The following is a 17,877-nucleotide window of genomic DNA, read 5'->3' on the forward strand; positions in this document are numbered from 1 at the left end:
AAAAAAAAAAAAAAAGATCCTGTCTCAGAAACATAAAAGAAAATAGGTAGGAAGAAAGTTAGTCCTGGTCCTCCAACTCTCAGAGTTCCCATATTTGGCTTATGTGGCATAGGGGATCATACCCAGGACCTTGTTAGTGCTGACCAAGAAAGAGCTAGCTCCCCAGCCCAGGAGAAGACACAGGGTTCCTGGTGCTGTATATCTTCATAGTAGATGAGAACGCATTGAGGACTTGATCCCTCTCTCTCTACCAGAGAGCTGAGGCAAAAGGACAGACAACAGAAGGCATCTCCCATTTAGTACCAATATGCTGACTTCCTCCGTAATTTCTCTGTATGTCTCCCGCTCAGAGAACAGAGCCTGATTTATGCTCCATTGTAGGACTTCATTTCCTGAACAGTACCCTTCACCTCTCCTGTGGTTAGTGGCAGGACAAGGCCCAGAAGCCTCATAGCGGAGACCACAGCAATGGAGGCAGAAGGACAATTGGCAGGATGGCAAAGGAAAAGCTACTCATTCCAGTTCTTAGTATCAGACTGGCACCAACATACTTGTCTAAACAGGAAGCTCGAGTGATAACCCAGAAGTCACAGAGGATAAATGAAGTCAACGCTTGGGGCTTAGCAAAGTTGCTGATACAACTTGCCCAAAAGATGGAAATCACAGCCCCATTTACAGTGCATGGCCTAATGTCCCAATGATGAGGTGCAGAGCCTCCTAGAGAGGCTTAGATTATTTTGCTGCAAAGGCAAAAATAGCTTATTGCATAAATTAAGAGGAAGAAAAATAATGGCTTTCTGTGAACTCATAAATACTCATTTTCCTGGGTCACAGAACTTTTTAAGGCCAATTAAAACTCTGTCAACCATGATGTCAAAATACTAAAGGGAATACAGTCTGCCCACAGAGAGGGCGGGCTTGCTGGGAGTTGTGATGTGAGGAGCACAGGCAATGATGTATGTCCCCTGTCCAAGGATAAAATAAAAACAAGACCCCAAACAGTGTCTGCCCAGATGCTGTAGTCTAAATAGCTGTGGACATAGTCAGGGGTGAGACACCAATATGGGTACATGGTGGTGGGTAGGTCTGTGGATGAACTGGGGACTGGGGTGTCACCACCCTCAGCATCTGTCTTGGTTTCTGATCGTTAACATGATAAAATACTCCAATAAAGCAACCTCGGGGACAACGGGCTTATTTCAGCTCCCAGTTCCAGGTCCAGCCCATCAAGACTGAGGAAGACAAACGCACCTTCTGCATTACTTCAGAAGCTAGAAGACAGCAATGAATGCTTGCAGCTGCCGCTCAGCCATCTTTCTTACACTTTGAAGCCCCTGCCCAGGAGGATGGTCCAACCCACAACTAAGATAAATCTTCCCAAATCGATTAGCATAATGAAAGTCATCTCCCACAGGCACACCCAGAGGCCCTTCTTCCAGGAGACTCCAGATTCTTTCAAGCTGACAATAACCCATCACAGCAGCCACTGAGAAATGCCTCCCAAGGGACTTAAAATCACCAACAGACTAGTGGGGGAGGAATTCAACTAGGATTGTCCTCACCCAGTGCATGTAAAGGCAACAACCCCTGTGCTTTTCTGCCCAGCATCCCCTGGAACAGAAAGTACCTGCACTGTTGGGAGCCTATGAGAAACACAGATTCAGGACCCAGTTAGACCAATTGCATCTCAGAAGGCCGTGGGCTGTTGAAGAACACAGAAACTCAGGAGATACTGGCGCAGGGCACAGTCCCCACTGCTAACTTAGCAAGTGGGGGCTGGCTGCCATGCTTCACCTTGAAAACTGGAGATGTATTTATCTGCCCACAGGTGGGAGGCTATGCCAGGCACCCAGTCTGGGCCCTGGACTGTTCAGAGATAACAGAGTTTTATGTTTCCTTGCCCACAGTCAGGGCAGAGGCAGAGCAAACAGGGATGTGGAAGGATGCACCTCACCCTCCACAAGTGACCAGCCTTCCTCCCTGGACCCCCAGGAGGACCTTCCTAACAGTGGGTGAAAGAGGGGCTGTGAGTCTGTGAGATGGTGCAACAGGAAACCGCTTAGCAAACTATGACTCTCCTAACCATCAAGTGCTCCAGATGGCCCGACCCGACAACATGCAGGGAGCCTGCAGAGTGGCAGGTCAGTAAGGGACATGAGTGGTCACTAGCTGTTGGTATCTGTGGCCCATGTTTGGAGAAAGGGGAAGGGGCCAGCCAGCCAGTACCGTAGAGTAAGGGCTTTCGAGTGTGACCTCTGGGGTAGGAGAAGTCAACTAATCCCACCTGATAGATTTGCTCCTCAGAGACGGCCCTTTGAGAGTATTTGCTAATGCTGAAAACATGGGTTTGACCTCCAAGCCTAGAACTTGTCTGTAAGCCCTGGGGTACAATTTTAAAGGGATCAATGCTATTTTGCATGCATAATTATGCATTGCATGGTGACACAGATCTCAGAACCAAGTGAAGTGCATGAAGGGTGCATATGGTCATGGATGGGCTCCCTGTCCAGCCCTGAGTATTGCAGTTAGGTCAGACATTCTGCTGAAACTCAGCCAGGGAACTCCTTCATTCTCTTCTGACTTCTCAGCTCCCCACCGAATAAATTCCTTCCCTGAAAAGCCTGAAACCAAAAATGGCTTGCACTTGGGATTTGGAAAGATTTGAGACTATTTACACCCATATAATGAGCTCTTGGAGGCATGGAACCCAAGTCAAAACATGAAATTCATTTATTTCTTATATACATAACCTGCAGAAAATTTTAAAGATTTACTTATTTTTAATTATGTGTTTTTGTGCACGCATATACATGAGTACATAATGAGTATAATACCTAAGGATGCCAGAGACATGTGATCCCCTGGAGCTGGAGTTAGCATAGAGTTGTGGGCCAACCCCCATGGGTACTGGGAATGGAATTTGGATCCTCTGAGAGTACAAAATGTACTCTTTTGTTTCTCTGGTTTTGTTTTTCGAGACAGGGGTTTCACTGTAGCTATCAAGCCTGTCCTGGAACTAGCTCTTGTAGACCAGGCTGGCCTCGAACTCACAGGGATCTGCTTGCCTCTGCCTCCCTCCCAAGTGCTGGGATTAAAGGCATTTGCCACCACCTCCTGGCCAGAATGTACTCTTAACAACCGAGCCATCTTTCCAGGCCCTGCAGTAATTTTGTATGATATTGTTGGTTCCAGCATTTTTGACCACAGCCTGCCACATGAAGTGGGGTGTGGGGTTTTCTATTTGTGGAGTCCTATTGGTCCCTAGATGACCTGTTATGTTGGATTTCAGATTTGGGGGTCGAGGATGAGCAGCTTATCTGAGAGACAATGAAATAATATTTTAAGATTTCAGTGAATTCCACCCCAGAACTGTTTCTTTCATTGGCATTCCAGGCCACATCCTGCTCCTCAGCTGTTATAAAGCAGCACACTCGGCAGCTGCATTTCTAATCCACATCTGTAAAACGGTAAACTCCCGGAAGCTATTTTAACTCCAGTCTTTGTACAAGAAACAATAATTTACTAAAATTCATATTGGTTCTAATTGCTTTCAAAATACGTGTTTGTATGCACATGCACATCCGTTGGTCATTTAATCTTCATTTGCTCTTAGGAGAATGAAGTAATTGTAATAACTTTAAAGACAAGTCAGCCCTTATCAATGCTTCCCGAGTACCTAGAAAACCTTGATAATCTTTAGACACACCGCTGCCAGGGAGAAAAGACCCAGAAAACCATTCTAATATTTATCAGAAAGTCATTTTGCTGGAGCTAGAGAGATGGGTGAGGCGGTAAAGCACTTGCTGCCAAAGCATAAGGTTCTGGTTTTGGATCCCAGCATTCATATAAAGTGCTGGGCAGGTCTTATTAGACAGGTGCCTCCTGGCCAGCTGCATGTCTCACAAGCATGGGTAAAAAACAGTAAGTGTATTTGCAATCCCCATGCTGGGATGGGTGAGCTGGCCAATGAAAGACCCTACCTCAAAACATAAGATGGAGAGTGATAAAGACACCCAACACTGACTGATAGACCACACACACACACACACACACACACACACACACGAATGTATACAGAAGAAAAAATTGTTTTGTCTGATTTTCACTTATTTTAGAATCTCAGAAATCTCTATTGGTTTAGATTCTTCCCAGAAACAAGACTACCTGAGAAAAATTCTAGAAGACCTCAGTACAGCTTGGACAGTGAGTTATGAATATATGATTAGCTACAGTTCAAAGAAGAAACTTTGATCCGGAAGCTGTGATCCTCAAGGGCAATCTTGATATCAGTCAGTAAGATGTAAGCTCAGAACTGCAAGCCACTCCCAGCTACCAGGGGACACTGTTTACTGTCCCACCATACATAGACCTGTCTGTGGGTAGAAAGGCCACCCACCCTTTGGATTTTGCATCAAGTTTTTTTTTTTAATATTTATTTATTATGTATACAATATTCTGTCTGTACGGCTGAAGGCCAGAAGAGGGCGCCAGACCTCTTTACAGATGGTTGTGAGCCACCATGTGGTTGCTGGGAACCGAACTCAGGACCTTTGGAAGAGCAGGCAATGCTCTTAACCACTGAGCCATCTCTCCAGCCCTTGCATCAAGTTTTGATTGACTTAAAAAAATACTCAGCCTCCATTTTGCTCATAATAAGACACTGAAAGGGAGAGAAAGATAAACAAGATCAGCTTCATCTATGTGCAAAATAAAAGTATCTAAGTAAGAAAAAAGATAAGAAGGACCAATAAGGGGCTAGCGAGAAGGCTCAAGGTTTAAGAGCAGGTGCTACTCTTGCAGAGGACCTGGTGTCTTAGGGTTTCTATTACTATGAAGAAACACCATGACCTTGGAAACTCTTATAAGCAACTCAGTCACACACCTTCTAATAGTGCCACTCCCTATGGGACAAGCAGTCAAACACTAGAATCTATGGGGGCTATACCTATTCAAACCACCACACCTGGGGGCAGTTTCCAGCACCCACATTACTCTAGGTGATCTGATGCTCTCTGGCCTCTGTTAGGCTAGAATGCATGTGGTACACTTTAACTCACCTCCCCTCCGACACACACACTCACACACACAAATAAATAAAATTGAGCAATCAATCTTTCTTTTAAAGATTCAAAAAGCCAGCCCATATGTGATTAATAGTGGTCTAAGAAGGAGTAAGAACAAGAGCTTCGGTTAGAGCAGTGGTTCTCAACCTTCCTAATGCCACAACCCTTTAATACAGTTTCTCGTGTTGTGGTGAGCCCCAAACGTAACATTATTTTTCTTGCTACTTCAGAGCTATAATTTTGCTGTGAAAGGGTCATCCAATCCTCCAACCCTCCCAAAGGGGGTGTGACCCACAGATTGAGAGCTGCTGGGCTAGGGAGACAGCTCAGTAGGAAAGAACATTTGCAACGCAAGCCTGAGAATACCTGGGGCTTGCTGGCCAGCTAGCCCAGTTGAAAAACTGCTATCTCCAGGCTCGGTGGACCTGTGATAGAGGAGGATGTCCCACTCTGGCCTTGGCATACTGTATGAACAGGCACCCAAATACGCACATACCAGAGGTTGGGGGGGGGGGGTATCCAGACCATGACCAAAGTCAGCGAGCACCTCCACTGCAGCGAATGCTCTGCTCCTGCTAGCTAAACACTGACCAAAGCCACCCTCAGCTTCTGTGGACTCGCCCATTCACAGACTGACCACCTCATTAATCAGAGCTAGGTGCAGGCTCAATGAGCTAAGGCACAGCAGAAAACAGAGCTACAGCTGAGAGGTGTGCCCAAAGGCCAGCTGTACCTGCCCTCATCCCCTCCTCCCTGAAGCAGTCAGTGACATTCCTGGACTCAGATGTGAGACGGAGCTGGAGCTGTGGGGAAGATGGGGGTGGGCAGACAAACAAAGAGAGGCCTTCCTCCCATGCTCAGCACCTGCCTCCCCGTTGTTACACAAAGCTGAGGTATTAAGCGCTCACACAGGAGGCTCTGGGTGACGTTAACTTGCCTCCCATTTACCACCAGCTAAATCCCACTTTAATTAGCCTGCCTCTTAATTGAAATAAGTGATTCACCAAAGAGGGCCAAGGAGCCCCCCACTTTCAGGAGAGTAAGCTACCTGTAAGGCCTGCCTGTTTGCTTTCCTATTAAATATTCAAGGATGGATCTATAGGCCTTAAGCAGTGGTTTCCCCTAGGGATGTGCATACAAAAACGAAGCCCTTTCCACATGGGAAATGTGGCTCTCGCCAGCCCAGTGGTGGCTGCCATTATACGCTTTCAAAGCAACATTAAGGTATGTCCTTCATAGATTTAGACAGGAGTGATAGTGTTTCTATTTAATCATCGACTGGAGACAAAAGCACACGGCACCAACTTCAGCAGCAGAAGTATGCATTAAATTACTTCCAAAACTCCCCGAAGAATAAGACTTGCAGGTTTGGGATCGCATGACAATTAAGGAACAATGAGAGAGAACTCTGGGCCGTTTGATCAAATAATGCATTAATCCTAACACACACTGCGTGTGTCCCTTATCTGCTCTCCGAGTATGTTGACTTTTTCTGGTAATTTTGATTTCTCCTTCCCCAGGAACACAGACACAGGTACAGAGAAAAGGACCAGGCATGTATCAGTGTAAGACAATGGAAGTGGGGATGCCTGGGAGAGCCCCGATAAGGGCTCAGCTCCTCAAGGCAAAGAGGAAACTCCCAGGTGCTTCTAATGAAGGGGTACTCTCTCTCAAAGTTCAGCCCTTTCACGATGCATTTTCTGAAGATAACCTGCATCCCATATGCACCCTAAATCCACGAGGCCACCCCAAATTCACTGAAGCTGCTACCTTGAGTAGCGCTGGCGTGGGATACTTAAGACTAGAGATCACTAAGAACTTAGCGGTACATCCAGGCCCTCTGGGGAGGTTTCTGAGAGTAAATTTTCCAGGCTCTTTAGAAGTATTTTTATACACCTAGCATGCCATTAATCACTCTTATCTGTTCATTAAAGCTGTCTCCCTCGGGACCTCAGCTCGCCAATTCCTTCCAAGCTTGATTCTTTTTTATCTATACACCCTAAGAGGGGTCCGTTTCCTTTAAGAATATTTTGTCATTAAAACACTTCATCAGTTCTTATGGCTGTGCTCCACCAATTAGTCAGAAGTTGTGGGGTTTTATTAAGTACACAGAAGCGTCAGTCCTAAAAGGGTCTGTGTGGCAGGATAAATACACAGTGAGAAAGCATAATATAGGGATGTGCTCTCACTAGTGAGAGATTCCGGGACCACGTCCCACCCGTGACGACAATGCCTGTTGCCTCCTCTCGTCCCTCACCAAAATTGGAGTGCAATTTAAATTTACACAGTGGTACAACTGATCTACAGATGGGAGAGAAATCAGACACTATAACGTTGAAAAGCAACCTGTACGTGGACCGTACCTCTGCCTGGGACTCTCTGAGAACCACATTGGGGCTTCTGCTGGCTCCGAGGTCCATCCATCCCAGCACAGCTGGCAGGGAGACCCCAAGCAGGGCGAGATGTGGCCAGAAGCCTCCTGGTTTCATTTTGTCCAGCCTGTTGGGAAAATAACAAAGGTTCAGCAGGGAAGCAGTAGGAAGTCACAGCAGTCACAGGGGAGGTGATGGACATACAGAATCAAGTTAACCTTGGTTTGTAAAGTGCTTACCATGCAAACATGGGGACCGAGTGTTAGCCCCAGAAACCCCATAAAAATCTGAGAATGACAGTCTGGATCTCTAATCCCAGGGCTGGAGAGGAAGAGAAAGGCAGATCCTAGAGACTCACTGGCCAGCCAGCACCACCTAATCGGTGAGCCGTGGATCAGTGAGAAAAACACTTTCTCACAAAAACCAAGATGGATGGTTGGTAAGGAACCACAGTAAAGGTTGAATTCTGGCTCCCATATGCACACGCAACCACACACGTGGACAACAGTGCACACACACACACAAAGAATCATATTAATTTAAGCATAAAATACAGTACAAACCCTTCTGTTTTACTTGGGAGAAGTAGCATTATTTCTGGGCCTCAGAACACTGTCTCTAAATGGGCAAGGTATTACAGACCTCATGGGGGGTGCTCTGAGAACTGAATTAGTTGGTGTCATGCACATAGCAGAACTCTACAAATGTAAGCCATTAGTGTCCCACCTGAACTGCCACCAACCGCCACATCTACAAGAACAACCAGAATGAGTCAGCCGAGTCACAGCTATTGGGCACATACATGCCTCAGTCTCCTGAGAAATCATTTGGAGCTTGGCACATAAGCTTAGGAAAAGCCTGATGACCTAAGTCTGATCCCCTAAAGCTGACTCCTGCAAGTAGTCTTCCATGGCACACATATCCCCACATATACACATACTAAATAAACAAACAGGGTTAGAGAAATGTTGATGAGGAATAATATTAAGGGTGTAGCAACTGTTCTATATCTTACACCTCCGTTTTGCAAAATGATGAGCTTCAAAATAGCATAAGGTCTAGAGTAGTTTAGTTTTTACAGCAGAATCTGAGCAGCCAATGCTAATTAAACCCCAATAACCTGGAAGTTGTTTCCCGACACTCTCCTGGTAACATTAGTATCTAAAGTCCTAGAATGAAACAAAGGGACAATTCAAGGTAACCAAAGATATAAGACCCTCACAGATGAGACACTGGGGCTTGGGCATGAGCAGTGGTTGAGAAACCTCGTGTGTTCTGCTGCTGGTGGCACACACCTTTAATCCCAGTGCTCAGGAAGCAGAGGAAGGTGGAGCTCTGGAGTTCTAGGCCAATCTAGTCTACAGAGGAGTTCCAGGACAGCCAGAGCAGTTACACAGAGAAACCCTGTTGCAATAAAGAGAGAGAGAGAGAGAGAGAGAGAGAGAGAGAGAGAGAGAGAGAGAGAGAGAGAGAGAAACTTCATGTGCTAAGGTACTGGGCTGATGGAGTGAGGATAGGCTGCTCCAGGTGTCTTAGTGGCTGCACTTTTTAAAAATTTTATTAGGGTGGCGCACATACGCGCTCGCGCGTGTGTGTGTGTGTGTGTGTGTGTGTGTGTGTGTGTGTCTGTCTGCCTGTCTGTCTGTCTGTGTCTGTGTGTGTTTGTGTCTCTGTGTGTCTGTGTCTCTGTGTTTGTGTGTGTGTGTTTGCGTGTGTTTGTGTATGTGTCTCTGTGTGTGTTTGTGTATCTGTGTGTGTCTGAGTATGATTGTGTGTGTGTGTGTGTGTGTGTGTGTGTGTGTGTTTGTGTCGTGGGGGATATGCTGGAGGTCAGAGGACAACTTGTCAGAGTCATTTCTGTCCCTTTCCCAAGTGGACCCACATGGATCAGGTCACCAAGCTTGGTGACAGGTGCTGAGCCATCTTGCTGGCCCACCTGCTTACTTTTTAAATAAAGTTTCCACTGTAAGTATATGTTAGCCATAATTTCGATGATATTTAATTACAGGCTCTCCATGCCATACTGTGACCTTACCCAGAGAAGGAGACATGTAGCACTCTTTAGAGGACAGCACCCCAAAAGACCTGGCCTGGGGACTGGGCTATAGCCCTCATCTGATTAAAAAACTTGGGGGCTTGAGATACCTTGTAGCTTGAAGAGTCCCATCCCTATACTCAAATCAACAGCCTTGGATAACTTCTGACTCTGGAGCTCAGCCTTTTCAACTGGGGATCACAACTTCAGAGGGTACAGTTTTTCCTGTGGGGGTTGTTACACACTGCACAATGGTAAAATATAGTAAACAGTAAAATACAGAACCAACAATTAATTAGAAAGCAAATGCACAACGAATCCACAGGGCTCTGGCAATGCTTACCCATGCTACATCTGACCACCTCATGGCAGCCTTGGCTCCAAGCACACCAGGCTTTGCCTCACACAGGCCGTGTGACCAAACACACTACCACCAAATGCTGCCTGAAACACCAGGGCTCAGGGCCAAGGCTACTGTATGCTCTGAACCACAGGTTTCACTGAGCAAAGTTTTCTCGCTCTTATGGAAACATAATGGTTTGATTACAGAAGACAAAGTCTTTTAATATTTTCCTACTGTCATTCCTCAGCATGTAAGTATCAAATGAGTACATATATTTGGATGGCATTGTGTAAGAATGTTTGATTTTTAAAATTGCTATTTGAGTTACTGGCTGGAATTCCATAAAACTTGTTAAATGAATTTTGGCTCAGGAGCAGGACAGAATTTCCAACCATTTCTGAAATGGTCCTCAACACCCTTCTGCCATTTTGTACAGTGTATTTTAGTGACACAGTGTTCAATACTGACAATTATAAAATCAAAATATTAATCAGCTCTGAGAAACACCAAAGATGCTCTTCCTCCCGCAGTATCAAACGTATGCCAAAATTTAATTCCTTATGCACATCATCTCATGAACATGCAAATTTACTTTCATCTTTAACGAATGGTAAAAGTACATACATACTAAAGAATTGTTTTAAAATACATTTTTTGGGGGCTGGAGACATGGTTCAGTGGTTAAGAGAACATACTGATCTAAACTGCTCTTGCAGAGGACCCAAGTTTGATTCCCAGTATCCATGTCAGCCTACTCACACTCCAGGGGGTCTAATGCCTCTAGCCTGCAATGAGGTGGGAGGTACTTCCTCTCTAGTACACACACACAATCAATCAATAAATTTTATTTATTTATTTATTTAGTTAGTTAGTTAGTTATTTAGTTAGTTATTTAGTTAGTTTTTGTGAGACAGGGTTTCTCTGTAGCTTTGGGGTCTAAGTAAAAGTCAGTCGGATGGTAGTGGTGCATGCCTTTAATTCCAGCCCTTGGCAGACAGAGGCAGACAGGTATCTGTGAGTTCAAGGCCAGACTGTTCTACAAATCAAGTTCCAGGACAGCCAGGGTTTGAAACACTGTCTCAAAAAGCAAAAGCAAAACAAGTAGAAGTCTTTAAGATTTATCATCAGTAAATATCTGATTTGTAATCTAATTTAGATAAGAGGCGAAAAGGGATCAGGAACAGTTTGAGAATCTGACCTAGACAAGGGGCAAAGGCTCTCTCTCGGTCACTAGTGCTATGGCCATGGTCACCAAACAGACCCACTTGTACTGTGTTCCAGGTTCCTCTGGCTGCCTCCCCATGTGTGAGACAATAAATGCCCACTGAGAAGAAAAGGCAAACTTGGGACACCACATTCTGGCTTAGGAGATGACAAGGTAACTAGGAATAGCTATCTTTCAGAAAGACCTCCAGAGACCCCATTTCTCCCTCTCTCCATCCATCCCTCCCTCCCACCATCCTTCCCTCCCTCCCTTCTTTCCTTCCTTCCTTCCTCCCATCTTTATGACATGGTTTCTCTGTGAAGTCCTGGCTGTCCTGGAACTCACTCTGTAGACCAAGCTGGCCTTGAACTCACAGAGATCCTCCTGCCTCTGCCTAACAAGTGCTGGGATTAAAGGCGTGTGACACCACTGTCCAGCTCTTTTCTCTATTTCTTTAGCCATTCGTTTTTGACATGTGTCAGCAAAGCTGAGCTACTGAGAAAGCAATCCAGGTGGCCAGTAGCTATCATTGGAATGTCACCATCTCTATACCTGATGAGAACTTTGCACAGTGTGGCTTCGGCTGTTAGCTTGAGGCCTGTGACACCAACCTGCAGCTCCTTACCCTATACAAAGATCTCAGAGGAATGAGATGGTGGAAGGAAAAGAATCCCCACATGTGGGGCAACAACAGAATATTTCCAACCATTTTGTTTCTTCAAAAATAACGGCAACTCCAAATTCTTCATGAATTATCCTCTTTGAACTTGGAGCCACACTGCAGAGACTGCAGATGGCAGCTACCGGACTTTTGCATATTTTAAGAGCTAACTATAGTACTTCAAGCTAGACTGAGAAAGACTGTGCTCTCTATTCTTTTAAAAATTTGCCTGTACTTAGTCCTCTTACAGATACTGCTTGTGAGGTAAGTGCCTGCATTCAAAGGTCTACTTACCTCCTTTATCATGCCTCCTTGCCCATACCCACTAAAAACAGAGATAATCAAAATCTGTCTTTCTCAATGTACAGATGTCAGTCAAATCCTGGAATTATGAAATATGCAAGCCACAAAATCTAACACCTTACTTTCAATTTGCTTAGTAATCTAAGACCAATTAGTAATTAAAAAAAACCACCAATGGTGTTTTCTTATTAATGGATAGTATCAAAATAAAATCTATTCATTTCAATTATTGTCTTGGCAAGTACGATGTAGCATCATTTAAGAGGCAGGTCCTAAGGGTGAGCATTAAGCCGGCTGGATTCTGAGACCCCAGCCCCAGCCTCGGGAGCTGGAGCTGATACTGATCTTTATTCAGCTTGCATTGAGGTTCCCTATTAAGACCTTATTTGAAGACAGGGAGACACGTGAGCCAGATCAACTGCTGAAATAGCCTACACAGCTTCTTTATAAAATGCAGCTCAGTTTGGCCACCACTAGCTGATTTCATTTACACTGTGGATGTGTCTTGGATGTCATTTTATACAAAGGGTGATTGACAATTCATTGCATCTAGAACAGCAACAGCCTAAAAAATTTCAGCTTGAGTTTTATGACAACTCAGTCAATAAAAAAGAAGAATTAATATTGGGTCTAAATCAATTTTGATGATCTGTCTAATAACCAAATAGAGACTCTCTATTTGGTTAACACTCACCTAGCAATTACCATGTGTCAGGTACTATTCTAACTGCTTCACAGGCATTCACTCATAACCCTCATCATACTCCCTACGGAAGGCAATGACTATCCTTCTTCTCCATCTCCTGACAGAGACAACAGGGTCACAGGGAGGGTAAGTACCCTGTCAAAGCTACATGGCATGTAAGTCAGCAGGTGGGTGGTTCTGTTACATCCTGTCCCTCAATGCCTCTCTACCCTTGGCAATATTTAATCTTGGTAGGCAGCTCTTTTTTATATGACAGAGTCAATCTATACACAGCAAACTGGGAGTCCCTTCTTGCTCCAAAAGCTGCCCAAAGCCAGCTTCCTTTGCTTGTCAGGGCTCTGACCATGGTCAAAGATTCAGAGTAAGGGGAAAGAGCCAAGCTGTCACCCTTCTGTATCTGATCCCAGAGTGGGTGCAACTGTGCACACTCTCCAAGAAAAATCACACAGAATTCTAGGAGGCAGGGATACTCCTCCAACTCCAGGGAGCACAAGTCACTTTGAGGACATCAATCTGTTACTGAACTCATTGCAACTCCAATTTAAATAGCCTTGCCAGCCTTTAGTAAGAGTTCCTCCACTACAGATCTGGGAATCAGCTACTCACAAGGTTGCAGATTCTCTTTACCAGCCTAGACCTCCTTCTGAGACTACACTTCATTTATTGTATCTTTCCTCCAGTCCTGGATAGACCCCAAGCACTGGTTCTAACTCCACTAGGATGGAGTCCCTGAGACAGCGTCTTTTTCCAAACAACTCAGGGCATCAATCACTTAGCAGATAAAACATCTTCATTTGAAGAGAGGCACTCCAGTGTTTCCTCTGGTCCCCACCTGGTGCTCAACATTGTCCCACAGCCAGGAGAACTAGGTACTAGCCTGCCTGATGTAGCTTTAGTTAAGTCACAGAAGGTTTGGAACCAAGGCACTGCCCAGACCTAGACTCTCAAGCCAGCATCCCACTTCCTGTACACCCGGCTGTGTTCTTTCGCTACTACAGACTTATAGCGCAATGCACTCAGGTTTGCGTGTTCTTGCAGGTTGTGTTTGTGCTTGTCAGTGCTGTAGCCTCTCTGTGCAATCCACAGGACTTCCTGATGTTGTAAAACAGGCTTGTGTCTGCGCTATCTTTCTGTGTTCAAAATTACAGAGCTATGACAAATTAGTGTGATGTAACATTCCAAATGCCAAGTTTCTTTTTCAAGAAAGTTGGAAAAACTGTGACTAAAAACTAAAGTTATTAGGGAAGGACTAAAACTAATATGAACTCATGTTTGAAAAACAAGATCTGCCCCACCCAGAGACCACAAACCAACATGTATGCTGTATTTACTGTGCAGGACCCATGACCAGAGTCTTCTGCAGGCGATGGGCTTAAGATAAGTCTTGTCTGTTCCTGTAACCAACCCTATCAGGATGAGCAGGAATGCTGGCCACCGGAGACAATGCTCACCAGCTCTTTCTCTCTTGACCCTTTTTTCCCCCGAACACGGGAACCTTACCAGGCCAGTCACCATAGATTAGTCACACAAATGGCTTAGAAATTACAAAGATGACTCAGTAGAGCCTCAAAGAGAGCAATGAGGTCCCTGGAGGCACCTGCATTGCCAAATATTTGCTTGATACCTGCATCGGACTTTATTTTACACCATGTTCTGCTGATAGTTAATGAAGAGAAATCCAACGGGGAGCACCCCAGAGCCCTGTTGTCCTCCCAAATGTTGTGGAGAGGGGGCACACACCAAACCCAACCTGAAACCAGGGACTACTCGATTTCTGCTGAGAGGTTTAGGACTCTAGTTTTGATCTGTGTGTTTTAGCATTTCAAATTGCCCAAAATTGCCCCTAAAACATCAACCTGGAGAAGATAAGCCCGCAACTTTATCAGGTTAACACCATAATTAAGTGGAATTGCATTTTCTTTTGAAGTTTTTAATACATTGGTTTATTTGCTTATCTATTTATTTATTGTGTGTGTATAAGTCAGTGAGGTGGCAGGAATCCATTCTTTCCTTCCACATGTGGATCTTAGGGCTCAGACTCAGCTGCCAGGCCTGACAGCAAATGCCTTTACCCTCTGAGGCCTCTAACCAGGCCTGAACTGCATTTTCTATTAACTATGCACTCTATATATTTTCCAACAATGGATGAATTGGCTGCCTAAATTATTCCAGGTGCAATGCATCAACTGATGACGTTCATCTTGAAACAGAAGTTTGTACATTCACCTATGGCTTCTAATCACCCTACCCTTCTGACCTTCGGTAATACTGTATTAATACGTTCTTTTAGTTGTGGTTTTTCCATTATATTTGATGTCCCACACCTTAGTGTTATGTATTAAGAGGTAAAACACCTCAGGAGAGATAATCTCCTGAAATATCTAATTTTATTAAGTTTGGAATAACAACAATAACTACATATAAGCTACACAAGAAGGTGGGACCTGCAGAGAAAAAAATACCTCCAGAGATTGGGCCGCCATTAAGGGCAGGCTTGGGGAATCTTTATCGCTCAGTGGTGGTCCTTGGGAAAGTCTGTTAAGTCAAACAGAAGATCTGCACAGGAGGCCACAGTAAATAAATAGGTCCTACAAGTCCCCAGCAGAAGAAAGCATGGGGAGTGACCTAATCCCAAGGCAACAAGCTGGCCCCTCTCTGGGAGGAAGAACTAAAAGTCTTTCTGGAATTAACAAAAGTTGGTGACCTAAAAGTTCTAAGAGGAAAATAAAAGCCCCCGGGACAACATAATTAAGAATGCTAATACACCACGTCCAGAGGACCCTTTTCTTTCAGTTCAAGCTGAATCCGGAAGTGACTAAGTTCTGCAAGACCTAGGGGTTCGAGGGTTGGACGAGAGTTGTTGGCGCTCTCATACCACACAAGCCCTACTTACTCCCTTGCCCATTTGCTTTCCACACCAGACAGAGCCTGTCCTCAGAATCAGAGGGACTAGAACGATGCTGGCCAGTACCAAGGATGAGAATAGATTGTTAAAAATGACTCTTGTTTCACCAAAGGCTGGTGGGTAGGAAAATAACTTGGAGGCTTTCTGGGAAAAGTCCCGATGTCTTCTTCATGACCCCATTTTTTTTTTCCCTTAAAAATGGCAAGGGGTGTTGCTGTGCGTGGTTTTGTCTAGCAGTTACCCCATTTCTGTGTTAGGCGCATAAAAGGGGGGTGGATTGGGGTACCTCACTGATAGGGGGTAATTCTTGGCGCACAGGCTTGCCACAGATTTACTAAGACAACAGACTAAGCTCCTGCCGCTGTTTTTCACTCATGGAAACCTCGGTAGAAGCGCCACCTAGAGGGAAGCGGAGGGGAGACTACTGAAGCGCTATTCATCAGTGTCAAGGGCCGGCTATCTGGAGGGAGGAAAGTCCTCTGGGCAGTGCAAGGTGGACCAGTTCTGGGAGCAAATACAGACCTAGCAGGGCCCAGCTCCCAGGGAATTCTGAGTAGACCAAAGCACAGCACAAGTGCTCGCCAAATTAGGGCATCACAAGCTCTACAGACTGCTTGCTGTCAGTTTCTGCCCTCGCAGGAGTTTCACGACACGAAGTCCTCAGGTGGTAGGCATGGGAGAAGCCAAGTGGGAAGCGGCTTTGAAAGCTGCAGGGAATGCTCAAAGCTGCAGTGGTACCCAAACTCTAGACGATGTGCGCCCCAAGAGCAGCACTCTGCTTGCGGTCCCCAGGTCCCCCCCTGAAACTTGGGAATGGTCCCTCTTCTTTTACCGGGGCTAAGGGGGGGAAGGGGAGGCGAGACCACTCAGCACAATCGCTCTCAGCACCAAGACCCCAACCTGAATGTCCTCGGGACAAACTGCTCCCTGGAGACTTCCCAGTGGGTTCCAGCAGCCCTTTACTGGCAACAACTGTGGCCTCGCAGAATTAAAGACATGGGGTCTCCCGAGCAGGTTTCTGCCCGATGTCCTCAGCGAGCTCCCTACACGGGGACTGTGGTGGAAATCGAGGGCCAGGAGAGGCGCAGCTCATCTTTTGGCTGCGACAAGGGGACGCAAGTTTCCCCGCAAAGCGGAGGAGAAGGAGGTGCAGAGGATGACCGCCCCGCACTCTAGATCCGAGCCAAGGGCACGGGTCCGAGCCAGGGTCTGTAGCTCGCCAAGGTACGAGAGAGGCCATTCGGGGTTCAGAGCCTAAGAGCGGCGTCCGCAGGGTGTCGGTGCGGATCGCGAGCTTGGGCTCAGCGGGAGCGGTACTGCGTGGAGCCCCGCGCGCCTATAAGAATCGCTCCGTTCCCCACGGCTGATGTCCGGGTGTCAAGCCGCAGATGCCCCAGCTTTAGCCTCCAGTCCTAGCGCATCCAGGGTGGCCCTGCCGAGTCCCGGCCCTGCGGTCCCGTGCCCGCGGCCAGACGCGCAAACTTGGCTTTTCAGGCGTGGGCAATGAGGACCAGCGAACGCCCGCACCGGGCCCTGCAGCGAGCTGCGGAGCTGCGGGCATCGGGACCTCGGCTGGCAGCAGCAGGAAGGGCTGGCGGCAGTGGCACGACTCGGACACCCGCATCTGCTCCAGAGCTAGCGCCCCTCTTACCTGCGGCGGCCGGGGCCGTGAGGAAGACCAGGTGGCCGGACTCAGGTGGAAGGGAGGGAGCGCCCCGTGGCGGCGACAGCGGCAGCGACCCGGCCCCCGCGTTCTCTGCTGGGTCGTCTCCGGCTGTCGGCTGGTGTACCCCGGCGTGCTAGAGACAGTCCAAGCTCCAGCTCTCGGAGACTCCGCCGCCCGCCGCTGTGCCACCGCTGCCGCGGCTGCCCTATTTCTGCCGCCGGGACCGGAGCCCGTGACGTCACCCTCCGGGCCCCGCCTGCCCAATCGCCGCCACCTGTGCTCGCCGCCCGCCCGCCCGCCTGCCGGTCAGACCCCGCGGCAGGTGTGGAGCAGCCCGGCGCGCACGCGGGGGGCGAGGATTCCCTGCGCCCTGCACCACCTGGGCAGGGCGGCTCTCTTTCCCCTGGCTCCTGGGAAGCTCAGCAGGTGATAACCCCCTGCCTCCTTTTTCCTCCTCAACCCTCCTCTCCTCCAAGCTCCTTTTCCGGCCAGCCTCCCCCAAGGTTGTGCTTTGCTCAAAGCGCAGAATTGTTCTCAATCAGCGGCCATTTCTCGTAAAGCCCTAGCGGGTCGGTACACTGCACCAGAGAGCTGTCCCTGGAGCAAAATTCTGGGGACA

The 17,877-nt window shown here is 47.0% G+C and overlaps 1 protein-coding gene across 1 annotated transcript in view; it reads right to left on the bottom strand.

Annotated features, from left to right (window-relative positions):
- Positions 1–17,433, bottom strand: part of Fstl4 (follistatin like 4) — a 433,260-nt gene extending 415,827 nt beyond the window's left edge. The window contains exons 1-2 of the mRNA XM_026780565.1: positions 17,244–17,433; positions 7,427–7,562 (exon numbers count right to left, since the gene is read on the bottom strand). Coding sequence (XP_026636366.1) covers positions 7,427–7,552 — 126 coding nt within the window. The 5' untranslated portion in view covers positions 7,553–7,562; positions 17,244–17,433. The remainder of the gene's footprint in view (positions 1–7,426; positions 7,563–17,243) is intronic.
- Between the last annotated feature and the right edge of the window lie 444 nt (positions 17,434–17,877).

Source organism: Microtus ochrogaster, chromosome 7, assembly GCF_000317375.1.
Source record: "Microtus ochrogaster isolate Prairie Vole_2 chromosome 7, MicOch1.0, whole genome shotgun sequence".
Classification (NCBI taxonomy): Eukaryota; Metazoa; Chordata; class Mammalia; order Rodentia; family Cricetidae; genus Microtus; species Microtus ochrogaster.